The 16,952-nt window shown below is 42.9% G+C and overlaps 1 protein-coding gene across 1 annotated transcript in view; it reads left to right on the top strand.

The window, feature by feature from the left end:
* The window catches only part of LOC117513790 (semaphorin-5B-like), a 145,128-nt gene extending 130,802 nt beyond the window's left edge, over nucleotides 1-14,326 (top strand). Inside the window, 5 exon segments of the mRNA XM_034174021.1 lie at nucleotides 787-957; nucleotides 2,618-2,761; nucleotides 4,149-4,184; nucleotides 13,777-13,988; nucleotides 14,139-14,326. Coding sequence (XP_034029912.1) covers nucleotides 787-957; nucleotides 2,618-2,761; nucleotides 4,149-4,184; nucleotides 13,777-13,988; nucleotides 14,139-14,300 — 725 coding nt within the window. The 3' untranslated portion in view covers nucleotides 14,301-14,326.
* Nucleotides 14,327-16,952: the final 2,626 nt, after the last annotated feature.

Raw genomic sequence — 16,952 nt, 5'->3', positions numbered from 1 at the left:
ACAAAACAACGATATCTTGAATACACTCTCCATTTTTTCCATGGGCCAACATTATTTTCATAAAAAAAAAAAAAAAAAAAAAAAATAGGACCAAGGACCCAGAGATGTTGATGTCTCTGAGTCTTTGGCCTTTAGGGTTGAGAGACACCTCTGGAGATCTTATGGAGTCATGAGGTCCCTGGAGAGAATTATTTTAGGATGTAAATACCTTTGCAAGAGAACAAAGAGTAGTCAGTGTGGTCCTGATGCTTCATATCTTACAGTATGTTTGTGAGACTTGGATGCTAATCAGTGACCTAAGGTGATGAATGGATGTCAGTGGTACTTGGTCTCTTTGAAGGGTCCTTGGGTAATACTGAAATGACTCTCTGCCAAATCCATAGGGAGACTTAGATGAGGTGTACCACTCACATAACTATGGAAAGTTAGCTATGACATTTTCACCATGTGGTGTGTGTTTGTGGGCATGATCCAGTGCACAGGTGCCTCAGTTTTAAGGATCCCAGTGGCTGGAGAAGACTAAGAGGACACTCATGTTTCAGCTGTCTGTAGCAGATAGCTGGTTACATTCGAGACGTGGGGATGGACAGTTGTTTGCAAGGGTGGTTGTTATTCAGGGTAGAAGGCAGTTTCATACTATGGTCGATGCAACAGCACATGCTATCACATCTGTGATCTGGTAGTCAGCCAAGCCAGAAAAGCTGAATAATGTATCTGCTGACTGATGGTTTTGAGCTAATTACAGTACAGCAATATTTTTCTAATCTACTGTTGTGTCTGTTCCAGTCAGTGGATCCTGGTCCTGCTGGTCTTCATGGTCCCAGTGCTCAGCTAGTTGTGGGAGTGGACACTACCAGCGGACTCGAATGTGCAATAGTCCACCCCCTTCCAATGGGGGAGACATCTGTATAGGACTGCACACTGAGGAGGCCCTCTGCAACATACACATCTGTGACGGTATTACATCATGTACAGTACAATATTAGTGGCAAATCAATCAGTTTGTGTTATCATGATTTCAAGTCAGTGAAATGTTATTATCAGGATACTACCATAATGGAGCCTGAATTACCTCATGATTAACAAAGGAATTTGGGATAACTTTCAAGTCAAACATACTGTAAACAACTGACTTGTGGTTACAAAGAGGACTCCATCAGTCATCACAGTTCTAGTGAACACCTTTTGTGGCTACACCTGATAGCGTTTGATATCAGCATCGGGTGATCATTAAGTCATATTTTGGGGGACTGCGCAGTAGTTCTCCTTATGATTTGCTTTGGTGTGGACATTAAAAGTTATGAGCTGCTTATTTTGTAAGAAATCATGCATTAAGTGGACCTCACGGACTGACGCACTAACACGTTAGCGTGCAACATTAAATCTCACAAGAATACCACAGTGCGAATATTACAGCAGAAATGTCTTAGATGAGCCATTAGGACATTTCACCTTGTGTGGCAAAAGCCTTATTATTCCAGGTGTTTGTAATAACACATTCCACACAAAGAGACACAGCCCTCCACAGCCGCTAGCGCTAGCAGCCACATTCAACAGACTATGAGTTACGGTCAGACGGTACGAGAGATGGAGAAGGTGGGCTCAGTCACTGTCACTCAAAGTGACCACGCCCACAGATATACAGAACTTTGTGGCAGTGGCGGCTCCTGAAAAATTTCTCAGGAGGGGCAATTTTTCTGATAATGATTAAGGTGGCCCAATCAGTAAATACATTAAGCAAGACAACTGCATCAATTTATTGTTAGTTGATTAATGCATACAGCAATACTTCCACTGGATGGCAGCATTCAACAGAAAGATTTTCCTTCTCACTACTTAAATTCCAGGTGGAAAGCTACGGACGAAAGTTTCATCCAGGAATGTTCACAAGCAAAATATTAATCAAAATGAAGTGGCTGACAGAAGAAAAGAGGCGCCATGGTGACTTCTGCCTAACGTTGGCAAGTGAGCGCTCACCTAAAAATAAAAAAATAATAAAATAAAATAAAATTTTAAACTAAGAAAGGAAAAAACTTGCCTCTCATTTCATTCCAGTTCCGGAGGTAAGAAATGCCACCAATTACAGAATTATATTTGTTACTGGTGTCAGACAATGCATCTGACACCTGGCGTCTCATGCCTGACATTTGCATTAATTACTCCAATTATCTGATAACTTGCTGGAATAAAGTGGTGAGCACTGTAGTGAGTGAGACAGCTCCAGTTCCCAAGACTCACCCATGTGCAAGTCAGGTTTTAGTCCTTTGTTACACAAACAATAAATCACAGTTGGACTACATCACATTCACGTGCGAGATTGTGAGAGCAAAGCTTTTACTTGAGGAATAATGGCAGCCTTCATAAGGGCTTAATTGAAATTAATTATTGCTTAATTTTATGATAATGAAGAGCAAAAAACATTTTTTAGTAAAATCGGGTTTTCTATTGGTAACCCATATGAAAAACATTTTCCTGGGTGGAAAACAAAACACTTTCCCCAAAAATGTTCCTTCAGTGTTAAAGGCTCAGAAGAGAGAACACTGATGACTCATATCTCACTCTCATATCATATCAGCTACATTTTCTTTATTTGTCTCGGCTCTGCACTCGTCACCAGGTTGGGCTGAGTGGACAGAGTGGGGAGATTGCGATGATCAGCGACTACAGCATCGCATTCGGCACTGTGCTGCAGATGAGGAGGCCAGGCTGTGCCAGGGTAACATCACCCAGTCCAGGCCATGCCAGCCCCATGAGGTGTCAGGTAAATCCATCTTTTCTCTCCAGTGTATACACATACTGTAACATCTACATTAAAAAAAAGGTTGTCCTGGTAATCACCTTCAAACTTTGTAAAGATTTTTGTGTAGACCAGGGGTGGCCAAGTTCGGTCCTCGAGAGCCACCTTCCTGACACTCTTAGTTGTCTCCCTGCTCCAACACACTCTTAGTTGTCTCCCTGCTCCAACACACCTGTGTGTTGGAGCAGGGAGACAACTAAGAGTGTCAGGAAGGTGGCTCTCGAGGACCGAACTTGGCCACCCCTGGTGTAGAGGTTAGAGAAATGACTTTCGCTTTGGTTGACCATCATTCAAGCAGTGGTGGTTCAGGTTGTGGTTAAATGTGGTTGTCACAGTTCTGATGCCGTCAACTCCATCAATTCCTTTTTTGTGATCATGAGGTTCGGGTGGAACTTTAGAATGCTGGTTTGTTTTTTTAAGTTGTGGATGTAATCATGGCGTCAGTGATGTAAAGTCTTAAGGTTCCAAGCTTTTTATATATCTACATAATAGACTGTTCATGGTACCATGAAACCTTTGTGGCTGGATCCTAAAGAGAACCTGATATCCAAAATTATGTTGCCAAGGCTGTGGTTTAATTCTTTAGGTTCCCCCCAAGAAGGCACTGGTTTTACAGGTAGACTTTTAAATACAAACTTACACCAAACAGTCATCCAGCAGCTTTTACAAGTAATATCATCAGTTTCTGGAATCTTCTGGACTCTTCTCTGCTGTTCGAAGTGGGAGACACTTTGGTGTATATAAACCACTGACCCACTGAAAACATGACACATTGAAGAAAACCTGAAATAAATCTAAATTATAAGTATTATTTATAAAATAACTGAATGAAGTAGACACTCTAACAGACTTCTCTTTGATACAGTCAGGTGTGATATGTTGTTCCATCCATATTTCATTTACATTTAAGCAGATAAAAGGTCTACAGTTGATTGCTTGCTTCACTGCAAGTGATAAAAGTAACCATTAGACTGAAAAAAGAAGCAAACCTTATCAGTGAGACGTCAAAAACATGGTGTAGTCAAGTCAAAGATTTCATACCTTCTTAGAACAACAACTAAAGTATATACTGATCAGCAAAATATTTGTGACTGATTGCGATTATCAATGGCATCACACAGAAGTCATAGGATAAAGTCACGAATAGTCATAAACACCATTACAGACATATCTACATAAACTTGCACATTTATATTGTAGTATGTAGAGCACCAAGGGTACATCCTGGCAGTACCCTGTGTGCTCTCTGGGTCAGTCCTCTGATGGCTTCAATGTTGTTTGATCTTTTGGAAGTGTAATAATTATATTTCTCTGTCTGCCTCTCCCTTTGTCTGTATATGTGATTCCGCAGTCATTTTACCTGGACAGGAGGACCAGACTTGTGGAAGTAAGTAACTCCTCGATCGTCCCACTTTTTACCACTCACGTGATGCACAGAAAAGCATCTTACTGCATGTAATGCTTCACTGTAGCTGCATCCAAACCAAATCTGTGCTACTGAAATTAATCACAAGCTGTGGTTGGTACTCCAGGGAGCACTCAAAGGGCGACAGTCTGGTGGCAGAGCTCACCTTGGTTTTGTGGGCGTACTCCACCCACAGCAACTGGGCACTCAACGTGGCCAGGTGGGAGGACATCACACACCGGTGGGTGGATTCTGGTTCTCAGTTGGCCCGTTCCGCCTGGCCGTTGGTCTGTAGGTGGAAGCTGGACGAGAGGCTGACCGAGGCATCAAGTGGCGCACAGAAAGTCTTCCAAACTTGACAGGTGAATTGGAGGCATGATGTCCAAAGGAATGCCATGCAGCCAGAACACATGGTGGACTAGGAGATCGGTGGTCTCCTGGGCGGATGGTAGTGTTGGCAGGGCCACAAAGTGCGCTTCCTTGGAGAAGCGATCCATGATGGTGAGAATGACATTGTGTTGATTGGAGGGAGGAAGTCCAGTTGTGAAGTCCAGGCAGATGTGCGACCAGGGGTGACCCAGCATGGGCAGAGGCTGGAGGAGACCAGCTGGAGGCTGGTGTGAGGGTTTGCCCCTGGTGCAGATGGTACATGCCTTAATGAAGTCCCTAACATCTGCCTGGACTGTGCACCACCAAAAGTGTCTGTTGAGTTTGCCCAGTGTGTGGTGGAATCTAGGATGGCAGGTGATCTTGGATGAGTGTACAAACTGAGGGTGGCACAAAGAGTCGACTGGGAGGCCCTCCTCCAGAATCAGGGCAGTGCTGTTGTGTCTCCTGGATGACCCTTTCAATGCTCCATGTTAAGCATTCCACTACCACGTTAGCTGGCAGGATTGGATCAGCTGAGGGTAGGGTTGGGTATCGAGAACCGGTTCTTTTTGGGTATCGATAAGAAATGATTTGATCCACTGATATCAATAGCCTTTTTGCTTAACGAGTCCTTCAGAGCAGCCGTTGTTTTTGAGGGGATTTGTCGGGGAAATGATCATTCCTCTACACTGACTGCAGACCCTGCAGTGGGTCTGTAATCAACTGTTTCTGCAGCGCGGCTCTGCTTTGAACCTTGAACCAATGAAGCACTGCTTTGATCTGCTACTTCGCTGGTTCATTGCTTTGCTCCTCTTCAGAAGCTGCAACTCCACCTCTTAATCATCTCAAAGCCATTAAAATACAGTATGTCAATTTTGAGTCACTTTCGTGCAGATTAAAGTCACTAACTGCGACTCCTGTCTTGTTGCAAGAAAGAAACAAGAATCATCCTCCATTCCATTGCTCCAAATGCTGTGCTGCTCTCTACAGAGTCTAGAGTCTGGTCGGAATTAATAACTTCGAAGCGAATCGCCCTGTAAATGAAATGACACCTCTTCCCAAATGTTGTAATACAAACAATAAACTGCAATCGATCAAAATGTATTTTTACTCCCAAAATGAGATGTCCTGCGCTGACTTGCAACAGCCCAAGACTGTATGGCTGCAGACCTGCAGACTCCAGCAGCCGTCTGAGTTAAGCTCAGATGTATGGAGAGACTTTCATGCCAATAATGTCTGAAAGGAACTGCTTTTGACAAAAACTACAGATTTTATTTTTATTCATGTCCAGAGATCAAGGATCCAGTGACCAATTTCATATTTATTTACTTTAAGACTCAATAAAATGTTGCTGACATCGAAAACCTATAAAGCCTACTTGTATTACACAGAAAATTCACAGGAGGTGCGATAAAGGAAAGCAGAATCAATAATGGTATTGATATAAATAAAAACTTATCAATACACATCCCTAGTTGAGGGTTGGTGCAGTGTGCAGAACTATCAGGAGACAGCATCAGTTTTGGTGTTTTTTGATCTGGAGCGGTGATAGTGAAATTTAATCATCCAAAAAACAGTGACTACCTGGCCTGTCTAGAATTGAGTATCTTGGCTTACTGGATATAAGCTAAATTCTTGTGATCTGTCTAAACAATGAATGGAACAGTAGTATCATCCAGCCACTGTCTCCATTCCTCCAGTGCCTCTTTTAACACCAGGTTCCAGGTTACCCACATCGTAATTGCGCTCAGCAGGAGTCAGGTAAGTCCCTTCGGCTGCTCCCTTGTTTGCACTCGGGGTCACCACAGCAAATCCAAGGTGGATCTGCATGTTGAATTGGCACAGGTTTTATGCCGGATGCCCTTCCTGACGTAACTCCACATTACATGGAGAAATGTGGCAGGGGTGGGATTTGATCCCGGAACCTTCTGCACTGAAAGCAAGCGCATTAACCACTTGGCCACTACCAGACACTGAGAAAAGAATGCAAATGGGTGGAGATGTTGATTGACCTCAGCCCACTGGGGCAAGATGGCCCCGATCCAGATGTCAGAGGCATTGACATCCACGATGAACTGGCGGTCGGGGTCTGGCTGGATAAGAATGATTGCAATGGAAAAAAGTAATTGAAAAGCATGATCTGCTTCAGAGGGCCACAGGGATTTTGTGTTAGGGGAGGTGAGTTTGGTGAGTGGGGCAGAGACCTGGCTGAAATTACGGATGAAATGGCAGTAGAAGTTGGCAAATCCTAAAAACTGAAAGATAAACTTGAGAAAAGAGATGGATTTGTGGTGAAAAGCACATTTTTGAGCTTTAATGTGGAGGAGGTTTTATAGAAGTCGGTGAAGGACTGGGCAGACATGACGGATGTGTTCAGTGGGTCATCTGCCCGTTGATCGGATTATTGAAGACCATGCTAAAACCTGAATGAAGGCAGACTATGACTCTAAAATGGGGGAGTGCTGGCCCCAGAGGGCCATCAACTAGGCTAATACTTCCCCCCGGAGCAAACTCAAGAGGTAATCGATTTTACTTTGATCCGTGGAATAAGTGGATGGGCATTGGGAAAAAAATTAAAGAGCACTGTAACAAAAAGACTGCACATGTATTAATGGATTCGGAATACAGTTCTGGGTTGCAGATGACCGGTTCAGGGACTACCGGAGACTGTGAGAGAACTAGTGGTGTGGGTGGTGGTGGTGATGGAGGTGATGCGGTGGTGATTTGAGCTAACTGTTTAGTGAGTGCTGACAGTTGCGTGCAGAGCTGTGATACCTGTACTGACAAAATCTGTTGTTGGTTGGTGAGGGTCTGGATTTGTTGCTGCTGATGTCCTAACGGCGTCCCCTGGGAGCCGAGGGCCTTGTGAACCAGATCTGCTCCCGTTGAGTTCATGATGTGGCCAGAAACCCCTGTTACGTGTTTGCCGAGAAATTATCTGGACCCAAATGTAGGAAGCTGTGGTGAAAACACGATGACAGTTTATTATCAAAGATGAATGGAATATGCTTATGACTTGAAGAGTCACCAGAGCACACTGCCATGAACACTGCCATCTACTGGATGGGAGAGTAAATTCCAGTTGCCACACATTTGCTATATGTGCTGCTGAATCACTTAAACAGAATTTTCAGTTTTCAAATGGCCTTTTTTTTACAAATGAAAAAAATGACATATTTACAAATACAGATTTATTTGTAAAAACAAACACACGTTACAGGAACCTGTGTGTTGATTTTTATAAACCGACCAACCACTGATGACAGGAAGCTCCATTTTCCCATAATGCCTTTTGGCATGTGTGTTTCGAAATGCTAAAACCTTCAAAATTAGTGCATTACTTTAAAACTAAAATATATCGCTGATATTTTCACTTGGAATTAGTTTGTTTAAACAATAAGTCAAAACTGCGTTGCTGTGCATGACTCCTCTGACACATCTGCACAACCGTATGGCTGTGAAAGTAAATGAGCTTTTTTCTTCTCTTCTTTTGTCTCTGGTAGCCATCTTACATCAATTACAAAGAAATACAAACAGTATGACACTCTATGGTAAATCTGCATGGAGTAGAGAGTTCTCAAAAACTGAGTGACTGTGCGAGAAGGAGAAGAGTGAGGAAAGCCACCAACACACCCATACAACACAGAAGACGTTACAGGCTTATGTGTCTGTTATTAGAGAAATTGTGCAAGTTGCAAGCTTTGCATTTTGTATCACCAGTTATGCAGCTTCATGATGAAGAAGTGGTACAGTAGTGTTCAGAATAATAGTAGTGCTATGTCACTAAAAAGATTAATCCAGGTTTTGAGTATATTTCTTATTGTTACATGGGAAACAAGGTACCAGTAGATTCAGCAGATTCTCACAAATCCAACAAGACAAAGCATTCATGATATGCACACTTTTAAGGCTATGAAATTGGGCTATTAGTAAATAAAAAGTAGAAAAGGGGGTGTTCTCAATAATAGTAGCGTGGCATTCAGTCAGTGAGTTCATCAATTTTGTGGAACAAACAGGTGTGACTCAGGTGTCCCCTATTTAAGGATGAAGCCAGCACCTGTTGAACATGCTTTTCTCTTTGAAAGCCTGAGAAAAATAGGATGTTCAAGACATTGTTCAGAAGAACAGCGTAGTTTGATTAAAAAGTTGATTGGAGAGGGGAAAACTTATACGCAGGTGCAAAAAAATTATAGGCTGTTCATCTCCAATGATCTCCAATGCTTTAAAATGGACAAAAAAAAAAAAAAAACAGATGCGTTGAAGAAAACGGAAAACAACCATCAAAATGGATAGAAGAATAACCAGAATGGCAAAGGCTCACCAATTGATCAGCTCCAGGATGATCAAACACAGTCTGGAGTTACCTGTAAGTGCTGTGACAGTTAGAAGACGCCTGTGTGAAGCTAATTTATTTTCCCCCGCAAAGTCCCTCTGTTAAATAAAAGACATGTGCAGAAGAGGTTACAATTTGCCAAAGAACACATCAACTGGCCTAAAGAGAAATGGAGGAATATTTTTGTGGACTGATGAGAGTAAAATTGTTCTTTTTGGGTCCAAGGGCCGCAGACAGTTTGTGAGATGACCCCCAAACTCTGAATTCAAGCCACAGTTCACAGTGAAGACAGTGAAGCATGGTGGTGCAAGCATCATGATATGGGCATGTTTCTCCTACTATGGTGTTGGGCCTATATATCACATACCAGGTATCATGGATCAGTTTGGATATGTCAAAATACTTGAAGAGGTCATGTTGCCTTATGCTGAAGAGGACATGCCCTTGAAATGGGTGTTTCAACAAGACAATGACCCCAAGCACACTAGTAAGCAAGCAAAATCTTGGTTCCAACCCAACAAAATTAATGCCTCGCAGATGTGAAGAAATCATGAAAAATTGTGGTTATACAACTACGAGGTCTGTTAGAAAAGTATCCGACCTTTTTATTTTTTTTCAAAAACCTGATGGATTTGAATCACGTGTGCTTGCATGAGCAAACCTTGAACCTTCATGCGCATGCATGAGTTTTTTCATGCCTGTTGATTGCATCATTTGCTTGTAAGCAGCCTTTGTGTGAGGACGGGTCTCTCGTCGTTTTTTCTTTGCAAGGAAATGGCGGAACGACTGGAGCAGCGCGACTGCATCAAATTTTGCCAGAAACTGAGCGACAGCCAAGTGGAAACCATTCGGATTATTCAGACGGGTTTGACGATGCTATGGGCATCACACAGATTAAGGAGCAGTACAACCGGTTTAAAGACGGCTGCACAAAGGTGGAGAGCGCGCCACGCTCTGGTCAGCCATCAACATGCTGAAATAACCAGATCATTTCCAAAGTGAACTCTGTGGTGATGATGCGGGATGTCCTGTGAGGCTTCAACACGGAGGCGCTTTTGCTGCGCCATCAGCTTCGTACTGAAGCCATCAGCATGAATTTTGCTGCAACTCTTTTCATGGCAAAATCTTCTGTCACAGTGGAATGTGCTGAAAAAGTGCTGATGTCCACCTCTTCCACAATTTCTCGGATAGTCACACGACGGTCCCATATCACCACAGAGTTCACTACTTTTTTTTACTAACTACCCAACTTCATAGCCTTAAGAGTGTGCATATCATGAATGGTTGGTCTTGTTGGATTTGTGAGAATCTACTGAATCTACTGGTACCTTGTTTCCCATGTAACAATAAGAAATATACTCAAAACCTGGATTAATCTTTTTAGTCACATAGCACTACTATTATTCTGAACACTACTATATAGAGGAGGATTTTCTTAAAAAGAAGACCTGAATGTTTGGCTACAAATTCCAAGAAGATACATCTGAGATGCAAGTCAAGATTTGATCTGTTCTGGTGAAAGAATATCCTTCTCCACTCGACTCCACTGTAAATTTACAAGTTTAGCTGTTGATGTGAAACGGAGATTAGTCAGCTAATGTTGGGCAACTGACCTTAGTCGACTTAGTTTAGTAGACTAAAAGACCTATTAGACCGTTTTATGAAACCTGGCTCTGGTGTACTGCTTGGTCATCCAGTAGCTGGTGCTTTTGGAACTTTAACTAAAATGGATGCAAATACTTTTGTATTTTTACTTAAAGCCTGGTTCACATGGCAAGATAATTAGGCTAATATTGGACCCGATCTGCCCCTTCCGACAATCTTAAGGACGCCCCGACAAACATGATGACGCTAAAGATAATCTTATCAGATATTCCTGTTGTGTGTGGTTTGTTAAGAGTGCCCTGATCTGTTCCGAAGGACATCTGGGGCGCTCCGATCGCAAATCAGGGATATTCGACATGTTGGATTGTCTTGGCCTGATATCGCAGCGTGTGTTGTGTCCTCCAACCACAAACGAGCACACAGCCTGCTTAATGTGACATGCAGCCAATCAGAAAGCGAGGTGACGGACGTACGGAGCGAAATCTAAAATCAAAACAGCTGTTCTGACTTACCAGAAAGTCCGGTGGTCGCGCTGTCTCCACTCCTTTAAAGAGCACCTTTTCTTTATCTTTTGTGTTGTTCCCCCCCCCCCCCTCTGTTTTAAATAGTCCACAAACAGTCCCTCTGTTTACTCTGAAGTCACATTTAATCTCGAGAGAATTTTGCGAGATTTCCTGTCTGACCTGGGAATGTCCGTATGTGAAATCTGTTGGTGTGTGGTGTGTTGACTTCACCATGTGGCTGAACACCACACACTGGATGACCAAACCTGTTAGAGCTATGATTTTTTTTTTTATATATCTCCACATGTGTGGTCTCTCAGGTTTTGGAAATCTACAGATCATTTTTAAATCCTGCCATGTGAACCAAGCCTTAGTAGCATTTTCAATGCAAAACTTTACATGTAGCATAGTATATATTTCTACAGTGTGGTATTACTAATTTTACTTAATGGTGCAGTAAATGACATTTTAAACATTTTTGCAACAGTCATCAAGGATTTTCTATTTGTGTTTTCTATTTCTATTTATGTCTGTCTGAAATTTGCTATTTTTATTGTTATTTATATAATCAGAAATACCCTTTGGTTATAATACATAATGTGAACATATTATTTGAGTAACACAATTAATTGTTTGAAAAAGACTGTAAATACTGGCTGTGGGTGCTGTAATTTTTTGTGTGGGAAAACAAGGGTTGTTTCCATCATTTCTCAATGTACTGACTTTCTGTTGCTTGCGGTCGATAGATGGAGTTAATCCACCAATGGCGGCTGCTGGTCTTTCTAAGAGGAGAAGCGCATTGTTGGCTTACATCATAAAATTTCTCAGTATATTTATTTGTAAATTCTGCTCTCTGTTCCTTTTCAAGAAAATGGTCTGTGACCCTGTCGTACCAAGTAGGCGTCTGTTCCAGGGGCGTTGTCATAACAGCTAACTGTTATACCAGGAGAGCTGAGAAGACCTGTTACTTTCCCCAACTTTTTGCCCAAAATCAATCTTAGGGCCCTGTCCCACTGGCGTTTAGGAGGATTTGCGGATGGAATGCGCACAAAAGTGGCCCACATCCGCCAAGCAACCGCAATAACTGTGTAACATTCCTGTATGAGTCGGCCACCATCCGAACATGTCAGTGATCATCTGCAGAGGCATGCATGTCCGCAGCCAGGATTTTTGAGCGGCTCAAAAATCCTGCTGTGGATGAGATCCGCATCACTGCCTGAACACATACTTAAGACATACGCAGGACATACACAACCAACACGCCGCATATCCCCTGTCATCCGCTGATATCCACAACCGATGGGTTGGCGTGGCTTGGCGGCGGACCGGGACAGCGTGCAAAACAGATATGACGCATGCCCAGCACGGCCACATTACGGTCGCAAATGGTATGTCGCACATGCAGACAGAGTGGGCACGGATGAAGCGAGTGCATCACGGCCGCTGTGCCCCTCATGGGGGTGCCTCCGCTGTCACCTTCGCTTCTGTTCCCTGTTATATCCGCTTTTCTTCCTCATGTATTCGCTGATCCACCCCGGGACATTTGTCATTTCCGCCCACCTTTGTTGCGGACGCTCAGCTTTTGTCTCCTCATTTCATGCGCAAATCCTCCTAAACGCCAGTGGGACAGGGCCCTAAAGTGTTGATCTGTCCTGTTGTTTAAGTCTAAGTTTCTCCTCATAAGGAAGACTATCAAATGGGTTTGACAAAATCAGGTCGACAATACTAACGTTGTCTACCATCATGTGTGCACCTTGTTAGCTGCTTAGTTTACTCTGACCTAACCAACAGTATGAATGATTGATTGAACAAACAAATGAAACATTAAACTAAAAAAAAAACAAAATGTTGAAGTTATTGTATCAGATGAGTGGGTTTTATAACAGTAAGTCAGACTGAGAAATAACCTCAGTTGAATGGTTGTTCTGGTGCCCCACAACACAATACAGAGACCACACCCCTTATCATTAAACACTGACATTGCAGGCATGCTAATGGAATGTCATTAGCTGTGATAACACTCACACTCATGGTGTGGCAAAAGAAATACTTCAGGTTACAACGGTAACTCAGAAGACTGCATAAAAGAAATAAAGAACAGAAACAGCAATCAATGTAAACCACATAACATGTCAGAAACAGCATTAACTGGTAGCTTTATTAGCAAATATGCTAACCAGTGCATGCAGGGAAAATCCCAACTTCCACTACTAATATGAGTGTTCTATTTACACTGTAAGAATTGAACACTGGAAATGGTCAAGTAATTTCACCAAACAAATACCAGGAAATGGATTGCAGTTTGTCTTTTGACTTCACTTACAAAATCGTTCAAAATGGGATTCAGCCTTTACACTGATGCTCCAATCATTGTGCAGAAGCTCAGCGTCCAGGCCCACCTACAGCTCCACTCACCTCCAGAGATGCTGAGTGTCCGGGGGCGGGACAAAATCATGGCATTTATCCAGTGACCGTCAAGTTTCGAAGCAATGAAAAAAAACCTGTTCCATGCAGTCCCATTGAAGTGTACAAACACTCAACTTCTATGGGCAAATGCATTGACCACAGAACGTATAAGAAAACCATTTCTTGAAATCTATGACACTGAGGCTGCGGGAATGTATGAGAAGTTAACCAAATCAAGTTAGTCGAATTGTGATAAGTAGTCAGTGTCCAGTACCCACCCCACATACAGGAAACATGTACTGTACATTTCTTATTGATACTTCTTTACAGTTTTGCTTTTCTCTTCACTTGTCTCCAGCCTTTACTTTATTCCAGTTAGTGGCAGTGGGGTTAGCCAGTTTTTTTGCCACTGCATTACTTTCGGCACTGGCCTACACTTACTGCCACCACCTGAACCGACCCTCAGCAGAGTCGGCAGTCATCCATCCCAGCACACCCAACCATCTCACCTACAACAAACCTGCTAACGCTACACCAAAGAACGAGAAGTACATCCCCATGGAGTTTAAGGTGGGGAGCCATGTTGGTGATAGCACCTGTACTGGTTTTTGATAACATTTTCTGGTTTTGTATACTTAATACAAATGGTGTGATCTATCATCTGATGTTGATGGAATGTCCTTACTTTCATCTTTCCTTCTTTGTTTCTCCAACATACAGACACTAAACAAGAACAATCTGCATGTGAACGATGAGACATGCAACCACTTCACCTCCTCACTGCCATCCAGCAATATGTACTCCACCACCTACTACCCCTCCAGCCTGAGCAAGTATGACTTCCATCCTGACTCCCCCTGCAGGAACTACATGCACAGCTGAGATCAGGCCATAGCAAAACCATGACATAAAAAAATAGACACCATCACCTCAATGGGTGACTTCTTTCAAAGAGTACACAGAGATTATCCATTTGCTTATAACAGTTATTCTCTTGTTGATGTGGACATTTTTTCTTGTTATTTCACTGTTTCACCTTTTTCTGCAAACTTTGCAAAAAATTATGTAACAAGGTGAAGTCCAGATTGAAAAGATGTTCCTACAAATTTGACAAGTGGAGAATGCCCTTTTGGCTGATCTGGTATTGCATTGGTCTCCAGTGAGAGGTCTGATGTTCAAACCTCACCATGGCCACAAAGATATGTCACATAGTCACCTTACCTATTAACCCAACTAACTGGAAGACCAAAAAAAAAAAAAAATTTCAAATTTGGAGTAACTAGTGACCAGTATTCGGACCATTTGTCTGACTGTAAGTGCTTCCATGGACATTTTGTCAGATCTTATGAATTTCTGGTTACATTTTGGCCATGTTGCACATTATTCTCAGCATGATCCAACCAGTGTATTCCCATGATGCATTTCATATTATGCTATCCACAGTGTTAAGTGCAATACTTTGTGCATATTCCTATGGATTTCTATGCACATGCACCATTCTGAATGTTGAATGTGAAAAATGCCTTGAGGCCCGGTCACACGGCACTTAACCATGGGCAACAAAGCCCAAACGAAACAAGAAATCTGGACTTCCATTTACTTTCATTGCCATTGCTTAACTTTCGTGTAGCTTCTTTCCTGCAGCTGGCACTTCGTCAGGGTTTTTAAACTGTTGAAAAATTTGAACGAATGCCACCGTCAACCTCAATTTGTCCATATTTCATTGTGCTGTTGTTTTTGATGGTTTCTTATTGTTTGCTTAATTTTTGTAATGTTAGCGGTTAGTTCGACTTCGTTCGACCAGCTGAACTTTTTCATAGAGTTCAGAAGCCGGTTTGTGAGCACTGCTGTGGAGGAGAGATGCAGTTCCTCCACGGGCTTTTGCTGGTGTGTGGTCTGGGGCTTCTGCCGCTGCGTGTGATGGGGCAGGTGCGGCTGCTGTAAAAAAGGCAGAGAGAGACAGCGCTATCTCTGTCTCTCTTTCTCCCCCCCCCCTCTCCCTTTGTCTCACTCTCAATGCTGACACAAGAATCTTTATGTTGGCTTGTGAGTTTAAATTGTTATGGTCTGGACGCAGATTGAGGAGCGGTCCAGCGTCTGACTGAACCCAGTGCTAAATAACCAGAAGCAGTTCCAAAAGAAACATTTTTTTTTCCCACTGTGCAATACAAAATAAATAAGTCTGGTGGGGTGAAGAGGTGCCGCGCTCTCCCAGCGCCTCAACGGATCGGAGCCCGAACGTTCTGGACTCAGGAGCTCCGCTGACACCCCCCCAGGTGGCTTTTCCCAAGACTGTACTCTGCGAAGGAGGAACAGAGGTAAGGTTATTCAGTACTTTTAGCAAAACTATTTAGAGGCACACTTATCAGCAACACGTTCAGGTCTGATTTCGGACTTAATTCAGAAGAACAGCTGCTCACAGCTTGTGGAGGATTATCAATCCGCACGCCACAGCCGCGAGGAGCAAACGAGACAATTTTCTTCAATACTTAAATTTAGCTGCGCGATAACGCCACATTATATTCACAGATAAGCTTTTAAGGGATAATCACCTCTGACGTGTGCTGACAGCGCTTGCCTCTCACGCTCGTCCTCCTTCACAGATGCAATGTCAGATGCTGGAGCGGCCCTCAGCGTCCTCAAATGGTCATCACACGGTCGTATTCTCCAGCAATTAAGCCCAGATCACTGCTGGCTTAAATGCAGTTCTTCATCTCTTCACTGGTACCAGCTGAGAGTCCTCAGAACTGCACGTGAATGTCACAGGTGTCATAGATCGTCCTGATTAGAGAATCGCACGTGAGTGCAACAGGTGCAGCAGATCACCGTGAGAGAGGTGAGAGATTCTTCTGCAGCACATTCTCCCCAGAGATCAGCCCCAAACCACCTGGGAAGGAAAACAAACACAAAAACCACAAAACAGTGTCCAGCCAAGCCCCCCAACACACAACATAAATGGCAATATGTTCTACTTTTTGGGGGGCATAGAAGGACTCTGAACTTTGCGATCTGATTTTCCCAGCCCTGAGAAGGAAGCAGTGTGTCTCACTGTACATCTGGAAATGTGTCATTTGCTTTACTGCATGTCCACTGTGAGAGACATAAGCTAAAAAATATCCGGAAATCACAATGTATGATTTTTTAATAATTTATTTGTATGTTACTGCTGCAAATAAGTATTTGAACACCTACCAACCAGCAAGAATTCTGGCTTACACAGACCTGTTAATTTTTCTTTAAGAAGCCCTCTTATTCTGCACTCTTTACCTGTATTAATTGCACCTGTTTGAACTTGTTACCTGTATAAAAGACACCTGTTCACACACTCAATCAATCGCACTCCAACCTGTCCACCATAGCCAAGACCAAAGAGCTGTCTAAGGACACCAGGGACAAAACTGTAGACCTGCACAAGGCTGGGACGGACTACAGGACAACAGGCAAGCAGCTTGATAGAAGACAACAACTGTTATGATTATTTATTAGAAAGTGAAAGAAACACAAGATGACTGTTAATCTCCCTTGGTCTGGGAT

This window comes from Thalassophryne amazonica, chromosome 1, assembly GCF_902500255.1.
Source record: "Thalassophryne amazonica chromosome 1, fThaAma1.1, whole genome shotgun sequence".
NCBI lineage: Eukaryota > Metazoa > Chordata > Actinopteri > Batrachoidiformes > Batrachoididae > Thalassophryne > Thalassophryne amazonica.
Note: the sequence above shows the minus strand (reverse complement) of the source record. Positions and strands in the feature narration are given on the sequence as shown.